The sequence below is a fragment of the Balaenoptera acutorostrata genome, chromosome 1 (assembly GCF_949987535.1).
Source record: "Balaenoptera acutorostrata chromosome 1, mBalAcu1.1, whole genome shotgun sequence".
Lineage (NCBI taxonomy): Eukaryota > Metazoa > Chordata > Mammalia > Artiodactyla > Balaenopteridae > Balaenoptera > Balaenoptera acutorostrata.
This window is the reverse complement of record NC_080064.1, coordinates 96,322,621-96,342,138: the sequence shown is the minus strand read 5'-3', so window position 1 is coordinate 96,342,138 and position 19,518 is coordinate 96,322,621. Positions and strand designations below refer to the sequence as shown.

At 37.3% G+C, this 19,518-nt stretch overlaps 1 protein-coding gene across 1 annotated transcript in view; it reads right to left on the bottom strand.

Annotated features, from left to right (window-relative positions):
• Positions 1-17,037, bottom strand: part of STXBP3 (syntaxin binding protein 3) — a 53,289-nt gene extending 36,252 nt beyond the window's left edge. The window contains exons 1-5 of the mRNA XM_007169486.3: positions 16,885-17,037; positions 6,686-6,735; positions 5,980-6,061; positions 2,860-2,936; positions 175-253 (exon numbers count right to left, since the gene is read on the bottom strand). Coding sequence (XP_007169548.1) covers positions 175-253; positions 2,860-2,936; positions 5,980-6,061; positions 6,686-6,735; positions 16,885-16,933 — 337 coding nt within the window. The 5' untranslated portion in view covers positions 16,934-17,037. The remainder of the gene's footprint in view (positions 1-174; positions 254-2,859; positions 2,937-5,979; positions 6,062-6,685; positions 6,736-16,884) is intronic.
• Between the last annotated feature and the right edge of the window lie 2,481 nt (positions 17,038-19,518).

The window sequence follows — 19,518 nt, the reverse complement described above, 5'->3', positions numbered from 1 at the left end:
TATCACCTTACCATGAATTAGCATAGAAATAATCTTATATTTTTAGATTCTTTCTAACCTAATTAGAACAAACAATAAATAGAAAGTCACTAGTACTAAAATAGCATTACAAGAAATACTTCATAATTATAGGATTTGAAATAATGAAGCAATAACTTTTACAAAGCTACTTACAGTCAGTGAAGTAGATATACGCTGCTTTGTATTTGTTCTCCGATTTACTTCCGAAATCACGTAAAAAACAGTCTACAGACTTAAAAAAGGTTAGATGTTAATATACATTTTATCAAATACTAATTTAAATATGCTAGCTTTTGAAATAACTAAGATTATTTTGATGATAAAGTAAAACCTTAACTGTCAAAAGATTAATTTATAAACTGATCTTTTAAGATGCTATGTTGTCTAGCCAGTTATAGCTAGAAGCATAGTAAGTAGTAAGGTAAAATGTATGAACAGAGTGCTGTTTTGGTGACGAGGAGCTCTAGGAATGATCAGGTGACTGAGAAGCCGAAGCAACATAAAAGACAAGACCACTGGAAGATAACAGATCAAGGAATTGAGAAGTCAATGAACGTACTGAAAGTATTACCTACAGGGAAAATGAAACCATCCAGACTATGACTGGAGAACTGCTGAAGAGACTGACAGTGAGCTAGGAGCTAAAATTGTCAAAGGGGATTAGAATGAAAAAGCCAAAGGTTGGCAGACTGCGAAGAGGAGGGAGAGCAGGTAATATAGTCTAATAGTATTTGCCTCTATGCTGGTAGTTTTAAAGATACAGTAGCCTGAAAGCAAAAATGAAGAACAAACAATTTAATTCTCTCTCATCCATCTGTTCCTTTTTCTCCTCCGGCAACTCCTAGAACTAGTATATTTCTGTTAGAGCTCATGAATCTATCCTGCAAGTCTCTTATCCTTCCCCTCATGATTTCAATGATTGTTTTTTTGCTTTGAGATACTCTATTTTTATCTTTTAGACTATTAATTCAAATTTCCATAGTGATTATCCTCTTCAATTAACTATTTAACTGAGAAAATACACTTCTGAGCTTCAGAAAGTTTATGTGCTATACCAGACTCTCCTTAAGTGTACTATTTTTCTGTTTGGGTTATCATCCTTCCCTCCAAGCCCCTATATGTTGCTAGATGTGCCCTTTTTTTCATTCTTACTAAACCGTCTCTCTCTGGCCACCTGACCTAGATGTGTGGTTGCTTCTCTTTGTCAGCTCACTTGAAGCTTAGGTTTAGTTGTTGGAGTATCCTAAATAGAGGCAGTACCATAAGAAGAAGAAGGCAAAGAGGAAGGCAAAGAAGTTTCTCCTCCTGAGGGCTGTAGGTATAAAAGCAAAAAAACCACCCAACTGACCTTTACCCTAGGGTTCACAGATCTCTTATACACAAACTCTTCCTGAAATCTGTCATTTTATGACCCTTGCTTGGGAACTCTCTGATGCTGGTCTCCACGTGCTCACCCAGCCCCTGAGGAAGGAAATCTCACACCAAGTTTCTCTACAAGTACCCAAGAAGCCCAAGGCCTCACATGCACCCAGAGGCCTATAGAACCCAAGAGGTAATTGATTCAGGACAGGAGGAGAAACTGGAGTTGGTTGTGGTAGATAAAGGAGTCACATTCAGGTACCATTTTCTCTGAATCCTTTGATTCTTTACTGAATACATAATTTTGTATCCTGCTTTTGTCACTAACATTAAAAATGAACATTTATATAGATCATTAAAATTTTCTAGAAACCTCATTTTCAATGGCCACATGGTCTTTCATACCAGTATTTGTTAATGCTAAGAATTTATCTGGATATCTTTATTGCTTTTGAAATTTAGTTTGACCATTTATTTGATTTTTTTTTACAATAAATTCCAAGATTCAGAACGTTTCAAGGTTCTTGATATGGCAAATTATTTTCCAAAAAGGCTGTATGAATCTATACTCCCACTAGCAGTACATAGTAGTTTCTACTCCATTAACCATTGATAATGGGTATTGACAGCTAGAATAGGATACATAGATAAATAAATAAATGTCTACATATACACACTTTTTTTTAATCCCTCTGCCAATTTAGTAGGTGAAAATGGTGCTTCTTTCATTTTTTCCGATCATGAATTTTATCTTATAAAATTATATTACGGATAAGATATAAAACGTCATTAAAATCCACCAGCAGACAATATGTAGAGACCATATAGTAAATGTCTGGGTTTTTCCCTACTTTCTGCTCTGCTAGAGTTAGAAGAAATGAAATTGGAATTGCCAAATTAACATTCTTATTCTAAGAATAAGCCAAAGGATGTGTTGGAAAATGCATTCTCAGATACTATACAGAATAAAGGAATTTGATACTTTATATGGCTCTAAAGTTTGGCTTTAAGTATGAATTAAATCATGGTTAGATTATAAAGAAATTCCTTTCCCATAAAAATATATATATACATACATATATGCATATATACATACATATGTGTGTACACCCATACATATATGTATACTATAGGGAAGTCACTAAGATAAATGAAAGATTAATCCAAGATCATTTCTTTTACATACATTTCCATCCTCCTAAAAATTATGGTTGAATAGAAACTGCACGGGTACAAATTATTGAAAGAAACTCTATCATTTTATATAATTAAATTCTGCTTTAATAGATGGGGAGAAAGGAATTCTTTCACTTAAATATCCTCATTGAGAAGAATACAAATGAAACAATCTTCTAACACAGAGAGACTCTCCTAAGCATCTAATAAAGGACATTTTATTACTTTGAATTTTCTAAGAGAAAATCATGTCAATGGTGAAAATTTTGAAGAACATACTTTTTAAAGATTCAAAACACTCACCTTTGATGTTGGAGAGATAAAATAAAGAGCTTTCATTTGTCTGACAGGTTCTCGATTCTTATAAATATTCTCCACAACTAACCAAAAAAAAAGTCATTTTATATAACCAAATATTTATACACTTGAAACAATTTTTAAATGAAATTCACCTTACTTTTTTATTTATAATAATATAGAAACACAATTGTATATCCTGGGCTTAACATTTTCTTTGTCTTCATTTGAAAAATTAAAAAGTCCTGAAAATGTGTCTTCCCTAAACTCTGGGCTAAGTGCTCATCATGAGAAAAAAAGATAAAGCAGCTATTTGGTAGTTAGGTCTACCAGCATAAGCAATCAACATGCCATGAAGAAACCAAGAAAATGCATTTAAAATTAAAATATGTACTTCTTTAAAAAAATATTCTACCATAATAATAGAAAATATAATATCAGAAATCAGGCTAAGCATGAATTATCTGTTAAACCTCATAATAACCCTTTATGTATTTTACAAATAAGGTAACTGAGGCTTAAAAAAGTTAAGAAACTTATCCAAGTTACACAGTAAGAAAGAAGAGACAGGATTCCAACCCACATCTGTCCAACTCCAGAGTCTAAGTTTTTAACTGCTATAACATTCTTTAAATAAATTGCCAATTAACTCTTTTTCTTTTAAAACCACACATTAATATAAATCATTTTTTCAACAATGAAATATTGCCATAATTTAATCAATTATATTTTTATTATTGAAATTAAGAACTTTATAAATAACTAATATAAAACAAAGTGAATTTAAAACTAGTAGGCCCTAAATTGTCAAATTAACTATGAAGGCTATATTAAAAAAATACTAACTTAAAGTATCATTCTACAAATCAAGAGAACCATCTTTCAAGATTCACGCTGGCAAAGGGCCTAGAAAGAATTTAAAACATTAATCTGACATGCAAGGAAGGCTACTGTTGGACTTCTCTTTTAAATATGATGATTCATTTTCTCATCCCTAAATTTATACTAGTATAGTATAGGTTTATCATAGCTTCTGTTAGAGAGGATATCAAATAAGATTTCCGAGGAAACAGTTAATTTTATTTTTATCTCCACTCCCAACAATTGTAATTTCACCTTTAAAAGATTATGGTTAAATCTGTGTTAATTTACTTTTATTGCTTAGTGCCCAAAATAAAGTGTCTTATAGTCATCTTATGCTGTACATACTATGTATTATGTTTGGTGAGTAACGTACGTGTTAAAATGTTGTAATATGATTTAGAACACAGACTTTGAAAAGATTCTGAAATGTCTGGTTATCAATAGCAGAAAGTGCCACTTCTTCAATTCACTGAAAAGTGGGTATCTATTAAATGATAAAAAAGGAAAGGTTTTTATGATTATTCCTATAATAGTGACAAAGGAATAATCTAATTCCCAGTCTATTTTTTTTAAAAGGTTTTTACTTGACTTTAGTGGAGACACTGAGGTAGCATCACACGTGTATTTTTTTCTCATGTTTTTTAAAAGTTCCAAGACACACTGAACATTTTCACAAATGACCTGAACACAGACAGAAAGTCTGATCACTGAACGGCCAATGCAGGTGAGCTGATGTGGAACTCAAAAGAAATGTGACATGTTCAAGTTAGTAGATATGATTATGATTAAATCAGAGCAAACCTAGGTGACTGGAGGATATTGAGAACAATCCACAGCAATATGCTCCGATATACAGTCCTATATAACACTTCCCAAAAAAAGCTTCTGTGGTCAAATAAGTTTAGAAAACTGAATACTATACCTATTCGCAGGGGATCCACATTATCTGCTAGCATATAAAAAACTCCAAAAAGTCCTAAAGAAACCTGGTTAGCTTTGTTTAATGCTGTTTCCCAAACTAACGTGGCCACAGAGTCCTTTCCTTGAAGAATATCAATCAACACTGAACACACAGTAAGAAACAATGGTCTATAAAAATTCAATAAAACCTCCTTACAGTGCAAAATGGTTCTGTAGCTTCATAGTGCTGTACACATATTATCAAATGGTTCTCTAACTGCACATCAGAGAGACCTCTGGGAACGTAAAAAAACTTAAGTGGCTTAATCAATATTACACTTATCTAGTTAGTAGAAAAATCAAGGCTTTAATCTTCTAATTTCTAGTTCAGAGCTTAATTTTCTACTGAAGGTCATAAAGACCACAAACTGAATATGTAATCAACAATAAAAGATTATTTTATTAATAAATATCAAAAAGTAAACATTGCTAAATTTTTTAGGTAATCCTCTCATTCTACACAATGCTCACACTTTCTTGAATAGTGGGTGTACTTTTGAACCTCACAAGTTAGGAGTGACAGAGGATACAGATACTATACTAGAATCCAAAATATAAAAGAATTATATTTGACTTTGAGTCCCAGTTTTCACTTTACAAATCGGGGTATTAATATCTGTCTTTAAAGGGCTGTTATGAAGGCAAATTTAAATAGATGAGTTATATAGATGATGATATGATTATGAATGTTATAAGATATTGGTATTCTCCCCAAAATGTAAGAGAAATTAAAATCTCATTAACACAATCCTGCCCAGTGGAAGATAGCAACTGTGGTAGTGTGATTTTTTTTCCATAATCCCACACTAATGCTGATTTAAATTTACAATTAATAGCCTCATTTCTAGGTAATAAAGAGAAACTTAAAAAGTCAGTATTATACACTTGTAAATATGTACAGAAGTTGATTTTATGACATAAATCTTACTATTCATTTAAAAACAATATATGAAAACCACAAACATTAATCAAAATACTAAGGTAAACCTAGTGCATCAGCATACAAATCTGTAACAAATACATAAGAGTAAAAAATTTGAAGAACAAACTCAATAAGGCAACTTAGTCTTGGTTAGGGGTGCTTAATTGTATGTCTCAGCTGAGGGAAAAAACTCTGACTTACAGAGGTTATTCTGAAGATTCACAAAGAAAAGAATGTCCAGTGTAATTATTATGGCTAGAATTACTAAAAAAATAAAACATAACCCCCTGAGAAACACAATTACTAAAATTTATTAATACTTCAAACTCTCCCAATCATAATAAAAAAAGTTTTTCATGATGAGTATTTGTAACACTTACCAGTTATACCCTCTGCTAGAAGATCTGTCATTTTGCAACACGATGCCAAAAGCTTAGTGGTAAATTCATCTAGAAGCATTATCTTAAAATGAATATAAATTAAGAAATACTATCAGCATTTGACTGCCAAGAATTCACAAAAGACAGAATTTAATGCATTAAACCTACTCAAACTTATAAACTTTTTATAACATAAAATTAAAATATTAGGACAGTGGGCAAAATTATCTCAATTCATTTAACTTGCATGACCTAGAAATTTATTTCCTCAATATACGGACATATGATATTATACGTAAGTAAGCAAATAGAAATATTCTCATTTTGAAGGAGAGAACTTGTTCATTTTAAATGTATGTTATGTTTAACACCAAATTTTCTTAAAATTATAAAATGCCACTTGTAGAATAATAATTGTTCTAGACACCGTTTTAAGCATTTTACATGGATTAATTCATTTAATATTTACAACTACCCTATGAGGTACTTCCATCCCCACTTTAACGATAAGGAAACAGAGGCACAGAAATGTCAAGTAATTTGCTCAAGAAGCCACAGTTAATAGGAGGTAAAGCTAGGATGTGAACGCAAGCAGTATGGTTCTAGACCCTATACTTTTATAGAAGTATAGTAAGTAAAATATATAGAAGTCCTCAATAAAGGCTTCTAGCTTCATGCAAATTCTATGTGAGTATGCAAATTCTACCTTCCATTCGCCTTCTTTCTTGCAGTCATCAAACACTGTTGCTTTTATCTCTGCAAAGAAAAAGAGAACTATTTAGGAATCTTAATCAACAGTCAGAATAACTACTCAAAATGTCCAAGATGGCTGGGGAAATATCAACTGGAATTGCTCAGCTACATAAAAAGCATATTCACTTGTTAAACTCGAAGTAAAAATCCAGTTTGCTTTAATACATAACCTATATGGTACATTTAAACTGTAATATATTTTTAATCTTTGAGAATAAAAATATTATTAAAAAGGCTAGGGACTTCCCCGGTGGCGCAGTGGTTAAGAATCCGCCTGCCAATGGCAGGGGACACGGGTTCAAGCCCTGGTCTGGGAAGGTCCCACATGCCATGGAGCAACTAAGCCCGTGCGCCACAACTACTGAGCCTGCGCTCTAGAGCCCATAAGCCACAACTACTGAAGCCAGTGCACCTAAAGCTCATGCTCCTTCACAAGAGAAGCCACGGCAATGAGAAGCCCTCGCACTGCAATGAAGAGTAGCCCCAACTCGACGCAACTAGAGAAAAGCCTGCACGCAGCAGCAAAGACCCAACGCAGCCAAAAATAAATAAATTTTTTTAAAAAAGGTTAACATATTTAAAACATATTTAATTATATATTAATAAACGTATTTATTATATAATTTAAACATATTTAATTATATAAACATATCTGGAAATTATTTCTGAAAGTAGTATCTGACTTGGTTTTTCCTATTTACTTAAATCCTAAGTAAACAAGATGAAAACAAGAAACTGGGACTTCCCTGGTGGTCCAGTGGTTAAGACTCTGCACTTCCACTGTAGGGGGCAAGGTTCGATCCCTGGCTGGGGAACTAAGATCCCACATGACACCGTGGCCTGGCCAAAACAAAAACAAAAAACCCACAGGAATAGCCCTAACTGGCTCATTGCTAAATTACATCTGACAATCAAAACTAGATAAGTAAGTTTCTTCCTGATTTACTACAATTTTCAAAAATGTGTCACAGCATTAGGATACAAATATTCAGAATTTATTTATAATCAGTAAATATTTATTAATGTGTTCCTTGCAATGATTTTCAAAATTAATCTAAACATATTTTAAATTACTAAATAAAATACACATAGGCAATTCACACAAATACCTGTTATTCTACTTTGTAAGATAAAAATTTCCCACATTTAATGTTTTATTAATTCTCAGTTAACTTTGAAAACTATAGTAATGTAACACATAAAATACAATTAAATGTAAATTACAGTAACTCTTGTTTTTCATAAATTCTTTTTTTAAATTTATTTATTTTGTTTACTTTTATTTTTGGCTGTGTTGGGTCTTTGTTGCTGCACGTGGGCTTTCTCTAGTTGCAGTGAGCTGGGGCTACTCTTCATTGCAGTGCGTGGGTTTCTCATTGCTTTGGCTTCTTGTTGTGAAGCACGGGCTCTAGGCACGCGGGCTTCAGTAGTTGTGGCACGCGGGCTCAGCAGTTGGGGCTTGTGGGCTGTAGAGCACAGGCTCAGTAGTTGTGGCTCACGGGTCCAGTTGCTCTGTGGCCTGTGGGATCTTCCCAGACCAGGGCTCGAACCTGTGTCCCCTGCATTGGCGGGCAGATTCTTAACCACTACACCACCAGGGAAGCCCTATTAATTCTTGATAATGAGATACTTATATAATTCATTTAAATTTTCTTTTTCTTAATTTATATTTAAGTTAATGCTTTTGGAAATTTACCAACAAGTTTTTGGCACCATGTTAAAAAATGACATGTCCAAGCAGAGGGTATATTTAATAAGGGTTACTGATACTCATCACCAGAATTGTGATCTGAAAGGTTTTATTGTGATTGAGAAGGTGTGAAAGTGTTAAGATATATTGAGGCTTATATATGTCTGTTGGGAAGATTATGATGTTATATAAGATTTATGGCAAAAGCCTTAAGTATTTAACCATAATTTAAGCCTAAAGCAGTGGATTCTGGTATTCTACAGGCAAAGAGGAAGGATTTTCTCAAGTAGCACTGAGGCACTGAAACATTATGGTACTTCCCTTTCTAAGCTTGCTTTATTCCTGTATATCTAAAACAAGCTGAAAATCAAAGACATCTTGCTAATTTTTGCCGAATTTATGTCTTTTTCTTAAGAAATGAATGCTCATGGAATTTATGATGGAACAGACTGAACAGCTCCCTAGCCGAACTCATTCCAGTCTTTACCACCTTAGAAACTGCACTGTCATATATGGCAGAAACTAGTCACATGTGGCTACTGAGCACTTGAAATGTGGTTAGCCCGAACTGGGATGTCCTGCAAGTATAAAATACACACCAGATTTCAAAGACTTAGTACAAAAGGAAATTTAAAATATCATTTTGTATGTTGATTACATGTTTCAATGATAACATTTTGGATAGATCAGGTTAAACAAAGTATATTTTAAAAATTAATTTCATGTTTCTTTTCACCTTTTTTTTTTTGATTTGGCTATCAGAAAACTTTAAGTAACATATGTGGCTTGCCGTTATTTCTAACTAGAATCTGAGGGTACCTTAGAATCTGAGGATACCAAGCCAGTCAGTGTTAGCATCTCAAAAATAAATGATAAAGAGATAACTAGTTTTGTGGACAGAGATTAGGGGCATACATGAAAAGTGACGTGGTTACAGGTAAAATGTGTTTGGAGGAGTCAAAGGAAATCACATCAACGAATATTACAGAACTAAAAAGGTATTTCCTCTAATTATTAATGAGAATTATTTAACCTTATAATCCATTTCTCTTGCACCCTAAATATGGATACATCCCAAGATTCAATTCTCTTACTTTTGCTCTGCTTGCTCTATACTCTTCCTCAGAGACCATACTCATCATCAAAGTTCCCTCTAACAGATCTGCCCTTTAATTTTTCCCCCAACTTTATTGAGATATAATTAACATATAACATTTTGTAACTTTAAGGTATATAATGTGTTGATCTGATACACATATACTGCAATATAACTACCTCTGTAGTGTTAGTTTACACCTCCATCACCTCACATAATTACCATTTCTTTTTTGGGGTGAGAACATTTAAGATCTACTCTCTTAGCAACTTGCAATTATATAGTACAGTACTGTTATCTATAATCACGATGTTGTGCATTAGATCCCCAGAACTTACTCATCTTCTAACTGGAAGTTTGTACTCTTTGACCAACTTCTCCCTATTTCCCCCTAACCCACAGGAATCCTTCAATTTTCCACAAATCCTCATCTCTCCTTGGACTTCTTTCCATTACACAATACAGGTTTAAGCACCTATGTGCCTCAAATTGAGATTAAGTGCCCTAAAAACTGCTCTAGACTTCTCCATTTCTATGAGTTTTATTGTCATCTTCTTAGTCATAGTCTTCGGCTATTTCCTCTTTCCTCCATTTCTAATCATTAGGCTGTACTGACTGTTCTTTCTGGTGACTGCTGCTGTCACCAGCATTGCCTTGATTCTCATCATCTCTCATTGAACTACTGCAATAATCTCCTGTCTGGATTTCCTGCTTTCTAACTCCAACCCCTTTACCTTTCCCAATCCATTTTTCACACTGTTGTCAGAGTCATCTTCCTGAGGCACAGCCCTGTTATATCAATACCCACCTCAAAATTCCCTCAAATGCTCACTGTTATCTACAGAATAAAATCTAGACTCTTACTATTCAACATCCTCCATCAACTGGCCTCCACCTAATCGCTAAATTAATCTTCCACCAGTCCAGATGGTACCCAATTAATGACCTATTAATACCAATTACTCTATCTTTGCTCCTTCTGTTTCTCCTATATATAAAAGGAAATGTATTTAAAACTGTAACACGAAAGAGGATGTGAAAACACTGAAAGGAAAAATAAAAGGAGAACTAACAAAGTAGTGTATAGCATCAGCAATGCCAAGGTATACTTGCACAACTATCTTTAATCACAGAGAAACTAATAAACCTGATAAAAATGCAAGAAAAACTGATTTGCCTGGAAAACAGGAAATGAACAGGTAAGAATCTTTACAAAGGTACTCCCAGGGGCCTGGGACAGAGGTAAAAGTAATACTCATTACTAGTCGAATAAAAACAGATTGACCTGCGCTTCCCTGGTAGCGCAGTGGTTAAGAATCCACTTGCCAATGCAGGGGACACATGTTTGAGCCCTGGTCCGGGAAGATCCCACATGCCACAGAGCAACTAAGCCCGTGCGCCACAACTACTGAGCCTGCGCTCTAGACCCCACGCGAGCCACAACTACTGAAGCCCGCACGCCTAGAGCCTGTGCTCCACAACAAGAGAAGACACCGCAATAAGAAGCCTGAGCACCACAACGAAGAGTAGCCTCCACTCGCCACAACTAGAGAAAGCCTGCACACAGCAACGAACACCCAACTCAGCCAAAAATAAAAATAAATAAAATAAATAAATTAAAAACAAAAAACAAAAAACAGATTGACCTGTTCATGGGAAAGACCACTTAGGGCTTTCAAGGTTTATTGTTTAAAAATTTTATGAAACGGACTTCCTTGGTGGTCCAGTGGTTAAAACTTTGCCTTCCAATGCAGGGGGTGTGGGGTCGATCCCTGGTTGGGGAGCTAAGATCCCACATGCCTCGTGCCAAAAAACCAAAAAACATAAAACAGAAGCAATATTGTAACAAATTCAATAAAGACTTTTAAAAAAATGGTCCACGTCAAAAAAATCTTAAAAAAAAATTTATGAAACAATATGAACAATATGAAAACTGAAGACTAGTATAAGACCACCTAAATATATACAAAGGCAAATATTAAAGCAATTATTTCTAGGTAGAAATTTAGTAAATTCTATATCTATTCTTCAAGCAAATACTTTACAATTAAAAGTCTGAAGGGGGACTTCCCTGGTGGTCCAGTGGTTAAGAATCCACGCTCCCAATGCAGGGGGCCCGGGTTCCATCTCTGGTCAGGGAACTAGATCCCACATGCCGCAACTAAAAAAGATCCCGCATGTGGCACCAAAGACCCCGAGTACCGCAACCAAGACCCGGCGCAGCCAAATAAATAAATATTTTTTAAAAAACCAACAAACAGCCTGAAGTGTTCCTCTCTTAAACATAAGGGTGTAAAGGTAAAAAGCCACCACTATAAAATTGCTTGATGGCAATGTAAGTCAGAACAGTACTTACTCTGGGGGAAAGGGTGGAATTTGGCCTTAGAAGAGTTATGGGGTGCTTGGAAACATTCCATACCTCAATCTAGGTGGTAGTTACATGAATAAAAATTTATCCATCTGGGACTTCCCTGGTGGCACAGTGGTTAAGAATCTGCGTGCCAATGCAGGGGACACGGGTTCGAGCCCTGGTCCAGGAAGATCCCACATGCCGTGGAGCAACTAAGCCCGTGTGCCACAACTACTGAGCCTGTGCTCTAGAGCCCGTGAGCCACAACTACTGAAGCCTGCGCGCCTAGAGCCTGTGCTCCACAAGAGAAGCCACCACAATGAGAAGCCCGCACACCACAACAAAGAGTAGCCCCTACTCGCCACAACTAGAGAACGCCCACGCACAGCAACAAAGACCCAATGCAGCCAAAAATAAATAAGGACTAATAGCTAACTAATAAGGACCTACTGTATAGCACAGGGAACTCTACTCAATACTCTGTAATGACCTACCTATATGGGAAAAGAATCTAAAAAAAAAAAAGTGTATATATATATATGTATAACTGATTCACTTTGCTGTACGCCTGAAACTAACACAGTATTGTAAATCAACTATACCCCAATAAAAAAAAATTAAAAAAAAATTTATCCATCTGCACATTTAGCATTAGTGCACTTTACGCTAGCATTATACTTAATGAAAACTTTAGGAACAAGAAAATGACTTCCTTTCAGCACTGTTCTTGTAAGTCCCCAAAACGCTGATGACTGCTGTTTGAGAAGGAGGAAAAAAAACCTTTCGGCTTTAGTAGCTCAGCACTGCTACAGCATGTCTGAACAATTTAGCTCCAACCTACCTTTTAGTCTTCATCCCCCTATTTCTTGCAACAAATACTCTGTACTCAAACAAAAGGAATTATTCCCTCTTCCATAAACAATCACATACTTTCACATCTTTGGGTCTTGGCTCAGATTTCCCTGTCTGGCAAAATCCTACTACCTTTCACTGTTACCTCCTATTTGGAGTCTTCCCTGATCCACTCGCAGAGAGGAAATAATTCCTTTTTCTTCTCTTCTCCCATGAAACTTCTTCATGCTGCTAATATAGCACTTAGTACCTATGTACCTGTCTCCTCCCACTGAATTGTAAACTCCAGGAGGTCAAGGAGTATGCACCTAGAATAGTGGGCAGCACAGGGTAGTCAATAAATACTGATTTAAAAGAATACATGACTCTGCAAATATCCAAAAAGTAAAAGAAGAGAATTTTGCTCAACAAGATAAAGAAGTGACCAGAATGAAAAAAGACATTAAACAAAGATAATTGATTAAAACAAAAAACAAAAATATATTTTATACATGCCTATATTTGCATAAATAAGTTCTCAAGGAATTTATAAGAAACCTGAGTGGTTGTCTCTGGAAAAGGAGTCTGGGGTCTCGGTAGGGATGAAGATTAATTTTATTTTACAATCTTTTCTGTTATCAAAATTTTTTTGCCACATCAAGGTATTTAAGAATGATTAAAATTGTTAATTACAAAGATTTCGAAGGAGGAGGAAAAAGTTATGTTAATGTTAACTGTTTAAAAAAAGGAAGTCACAAAATGACAAATAATAAAAAAATATATCTGAAGCTATATAAGGTCTAGAAGAAAAATGTGAAAAAAACCCAAAAAGCTTATGATTTAATGTGTAAAGAATTGGCTTAGATAAATACATTCTGATTACTTTTATTTGTAATTTTACTAGGTTCATTTTCTCTAACATTTCCTCTAAAATATACAAGGTGAATTACAGACATTAGACTATTGCTTATAGACAAGAGAGAAAATAGGCTATACTGAATAAGGAAAAAAACGTCATAGGTGGCTTCAACTTGCTTTATGGTCGATTTAATTATTATCATATTGCTGTGTGTTTTTCAAATAAAGTTCATCAAATTTTTATTTAAAATCTTTTATCAGTGATATTTTTATTACCATTCTCCCCCTGTAGCAAAAAGTGGCAAATGAGCAATACCAAGCACTAGAAACTTTTACTGATTTTAAGTACGAGAATTAGTTTTGTAAATAAATGTAGCCCTTTGCATTCAAATATTAAATTTTTAAAAGGGGTTTTAATGTGGTCCCTAAAGGCTGATTCCTTCTCATGTTTTGTGGTCCCTAAAGGCTGATTCCTTCTCATGTTTTGTGGTCCCTAAAGGCTGATTCCTTCTCATGTTTTGTGGTCCCTAAAGGCTGATTCCTTCTCATGTTTTAGGTCTCAGCTCAAATGTCACCTACACAGAGAAATGTTTCCTGATCCACCTACCTGGACCAGTCCCTTTCTATATATAGATATCACAGACTGAAATAATCAAGTTTATTCTTTGTTTACATACTTATTTTCTATTATTCCCCACTTGAATGCAAGATTCAAGAAGGCTGGGAACTTGTCTGCCTTCTATTGCTGTATTCCCATAGGAATTCAATAATATTTATTGAATAATGGGGGAAAATTACAAAACTGATCTACTGTTTTCTTTTCCCCACTGCTTACTTTTCACAAGCATTATTATCCATTGCATTCTGCCAGGGCCTGTTTGGAATTTAAAGCTCTAGAAGAGGGCTTCCCTGGTGGTGCAGTGGTTAAGAATCCGCCTGCCAATGCAGGGGACACAGGTTTGAGCCCTGGTCCGGAAAGATCCCACATGCCGCGGAGCAACTAGACCCGTGTATCACAACTACTGAGCCCATGCACCACAACTACTGAAGCCCATGCGCCTAGAGCCCGCGTTCCGCAGCAAGAGAAGCCACTGCAACGAGAAGCCCTCGCACGGCAACCAAGAGTAGCCCCCGCTCACTACAACTAGAGAAAGCCCACACATAGCAACGAAGACCCAACGCAGCCAAAAATAAAATAAATTAAAAAAAAAAAAACCACGAATCTACTTTCTACTAATCTCTATAGATTTGCCTATTCTGGACATTTAATATGAATGGAGTCATACAATATGTGGTTCTTTACAACTGGCTTCTTTTCATTTGGCATAATGTTTCAAAGGATCATCAATACTGTAGCATGTTTCAGTACTTCCTTCTTTTTTATTGCCCAATAATATCCCATTGTATGGACATAACCACATGTTATTTATCCATTCACCAGTCCATGGACATTTGGGTTGTTTTTGACTTTTTGTCTATTAAGAATTATGCAGCTATGATAATAGATGTATCAGCTTTAACATCTGTTAAAGAGATAGTAATTCTTATTGTTTTGATATTTGTAAAGAATAGTGCCTGGCACAGAGTTATGTTCAAAAAACATTAATTCCCTTCTCCCTACTTTACAGGTAAAATGAAGGTTAAGTTATTTATCTTTCTAACCTGACCTAACTATACTATCTTCACCCTAGCAAAACCTTTTCCCAGTCAAATATATGATTCTCCTACCTCTGAGGAGATTCCTCCATCATTTCTTTCAGACTTTGTCATCTTTTGCTAACAGAACTCAGAGGCTCCCACTTCTCTTTCTCTCTCTAATTAAACTAAGTATTGAATGAATATCATCTTATCTTTTAGTTATGTTCCTATTGCCACAAAAATTAGAAGAACTATTTTTTTTAATCTGTATAACACTTCCTTCCATTCAGTGTCCCCTCTTCTTTATCTTACACTCTATGTGGGTATCCTGGTGCTACCTCAAGTTAACAGCACAAGACGGAAATTTTGTTACCTGTAAACGCTCCCTCTTGCCTAGTTTCCATGCTATCAATACCGAGGTTACTATCATTAACCTTTTTTTTCTGATAAATGCTGATGTTAAGGACCATCTTGGAAATTATACAACACAATTCATTACCCATTTTCATATAAATGTATTTAAATGCCACTGTGATTTTAAAACATTACCAAACCTTAAAAGGGACCCATGTAAATTCTGAAAAACAAAATGCTAACCTTATAATTATCCAATTAAAAAAATACTTTCATAACTTTTTTTCCCCTTCTATTTATACCTTTGTTTTTAGTATGTTAAGCAGTATGCCAGTTACCGATTTGGAGTTTTAATTTTACACCGGAACTCTGTGACTCCCATAATTTTGTTAACTCAGTCACTATTTCTGTTCCTTGCTCAACAAGCTGGAGCCAGAAATACTAATTGGATGTTACCTCTTTTCCACTACTAGACCATAATTACTTTGAGCCCAGCAATGCCAAACAATGATGGTTCTTCCTGTTTGGCGGTTTCATTCCTTCTCTAAGCTGGCAGACCTAGATTTGGAGTGATATTTATGAAAGTCGTAGATGATACAGCAGAATGGCAGAATATCAGTAACCAATAAGTATTATAGTACAGTCCTAGCAGAAAGGAGTGGCTCCGAGAGTGAAAGGAAGAGGTGAAGGTGCAGATTTGCCCCGAGATTTAATCATTCCGATGGTCCCTTCTCAAGAACTCTTTAGAAAGTGGGTTCTTCTAGAAGGGAAGAAGGGTCTGTTTAACAGTGAGGTTTTCTTTTTGTTTTTTTAAAGGACAAGCATTGTAAAGTACGGTTAGTAAAACTCTCGCTGATACTAAGACGAATAAGCAGAGTAAGCAGTCTTGGAAAACTCAAGTGTGGGGAGAAGGGGAGGGGCGGGATAGAGAAACACAGCGCTCAGACTGTCTCGCGTGGAGAGACATCGCCGACTGGTGGGGCCCCGGCGGCAGCGCGAGCGAGGATCCGCGCAGGGGCCGCCGCCGGAAAAGTCGGGCCCGGGGCCGCTCACGCAGGGCGGGGTTTCGGGGCCAGAGCCCGGCCGAGCCCAGCCCAGAGGATGCCGGACGCCTGCGAGAAGGCCGCGTCCTCCCACACCCCGCCCATCGTTGGTGCTGCCAGAACGAGGGCTGGGAAGGAAAGCAAGAAGAAGTGCTAACATGGACGTGGGAGCCAAAGCAACGAGTGCCCGTGGCGGCTCCCCAAGAGACTGCTGGTCTGGGGCAGGAAAGCAAGGCCCGGCGCCGCGGCCTCCTGGCCTTCCCTCTCTCAGCCCCTGCCCCACCGCACTCACTCTGCCACACGATGCTCTTCAGCCCCCGGTCCGTCACCGGCGGCGCCATCTTCCCAAACACCGCTGAGGACCAGCCGCTGCCTCCCACTCGCAACCCACCTCAGCTGTTAGAGGGGGTTCGGGCGGGCCCCGCCCGTCGCTGAGGAGAAGGCCCCGCCCACACCCACGGGCCGCGCCCTCCGGTGACGTCACGGGCGTCCGTAAGGGGATTCCCGCCCACCCCTGGACTGAGGCTGCGCAGTGCGGGTGGACTCTCCTTGGGCAGTTGCGCGCCCTCTAGCGGGAGGCTGTCAACCGAATTTCGACGTCCTGGGACGTCAGAAAGCGAAAGTGTACCGACGGATTTTGAGCTAATACCATTTTAAGAAATCCCGAATTCACGCATACGATTCATGAAAAAGGAAGGGATCCTTCGCTTTACAAAAGAGTTCTTCACTTTGCGAAGCTGCTTGTAATAGACTCTTCACTCAGTCAGCTACCGAATAGAAAATTTAGCCTCCCAAAAGTTTATTTAATTCATTTTTCAAGGACATAATCATTGTATAGAACTATGAGGTGCCGTCCACTGTGCCCAGAACTCTGCAGGCCTTTCAGGAAAGTCAAAGAAAGGAGACCCACTAATGAAGAATTTAAAATCTAATTAGCTCAATTCCTGGCATGCCGAAGGAAGTCAAAAACTGGTTGAAGTAGTGAATGCCTTAATGGTGACAATATACATAAATGAACCAATAAAATAATAATTATTCAACAAACATAAATTCATGTGGGAGGGGCTATCAATGCTTTAGGATTTAAAAGAAGGGAATTATTGCTGATTCACAAAGGAGGTGATTGGAACTCAGACTTAGAAAGTTTAGGCAGAGATCTATTTCCTGAGATGCTTCTTTTGAGACTTGAAATCAAAGCAATCATAGGGGAATTCCTCGGCGTTCCAGTGGTTAGGACTCCCTGCTTTCACTGCTGAGGGAGTGGGTTCAATCCCTGGTCCGGGAACTAAGATGCCGCAAGCTGCGTGATAAAAACAAAAACAAGTAGTCAATCATGAATTAAAAGAGTTTAGTTGCTGAGAACCGCTCCCCGCAACTGTAACATAACCATCGTATACTGGTGGAAAGTAGACTTTCCCACACCCATTTGCAAAGAATCAATGGTTCAAGTCGGTCACATAGGGAAGTGCAAATGGTTAGTCACTACTAGTAATAACAATGGCTAACATTTACTGAGGGCTTACTATATGCCAGGCACCAGGCTAAGTGGATTCTCTCATTGATGCTCAAAGCAACCCTTACAGACAAGGAACCTAAGGCTTAGTGAAGTTAAGTAACTTGCCAAGGATGCACAGCTAGTGGTGCAGTGGGAACGAGAAATCAGGCTTGAGCTACACAGAAAGCAATAGGGCAGTCTGTGGGATAACTGGCAATTTTTGCTTTTTAGCTTTTTAGGAGAGAGAAGGAGAATGAAGAATAAAAACAGCCATAGGGCTTCCCTGGTGGCGCAGTGGTTGAGAATCTGCCTGCCAATGCAGGGGACACGGGTTCGAGCCCTGGTCTGGGAAGATCCCACATGCCACGGAGCAACTGGGCCCGTGAGCCACAATTACTGAGCCTGCGCGTCTGGAGGCTGTGCTCTGCAGCAAGAGAGGCCGCGATGGTGAGAGGCCCGCGCACCGCAATGAAGAGTGGTCCCCACTTGCCGCAACTAGAGAAAGCCCTCGCACAGAAACGAAGACTCAACACAGTCATAAATAAATAAATAAATAAATAAAAGAACGTGAATTTCTTAAAAAAAAAAAAAAAAAGAATCTCCAACAATCTCTGATGCTTGCAACATTCACATGCTCTACACTGTTCAAAAAAAAAAAAAAAAATGGGTTCAAGCAAAACCTATGGCATGAATGGTTTTTCCATGCAAGTCTTGTATGGGCCAAGCTGGAGCTCTGGCCTCTTTCAAACATATTTTGAATGGACTTAGGTGGTCAGAATTTAAACAAATGCACATATTACATTCCTCTCCCTTTTCAATTTTAAATCAGATTCTGCTTAGTGTACCCGGGTTGAGGTCCCAGGGATAAGAAAAAGACAAAGTACAGACTCACCCTTCTAAAATGGAGCTCTTTGCCCTAGAGGGTCAAACCAAGACAGAAGAGTGATGTGGGTGGAAGTGCCTCCATCCTCTACCCTTGAGGAGAATGACCAGGTGCCATGGGATAACATAGAAAGGCCCTTCTGGGTTGGAAGTTTGACTTGGGTCACATGGGGTATAGCTATGACTCATGCCCCTGAAGGCCAGATTCCAAGGTGGCAGTGTGAAATAGTGGAGCAAATGTGGGTGTCAGCAGCATGTAGACATGGGTCCACAAACCCTGGCTTTGCCTCTAATTAGTAGTGTGACTTGAAACACTCCAGTGTCATTGCATTTATTTGTTGAATATGAGTATAATATCTCAAACTTCACAGCAACCCAACAAGATGATAATCTTTATTGCCATTTTACATATGTGAAAACAGATTCAGAGAAGTTAAATCACGTAAGACCTTAAGATGGCTCCAAAACCGTTTCCCTTTCCGTCGTACCACATTGCCTAACCTCACTTGCTCCCCTAGTTTCACATAACCTCCCTGAGCTGTCTCTCTA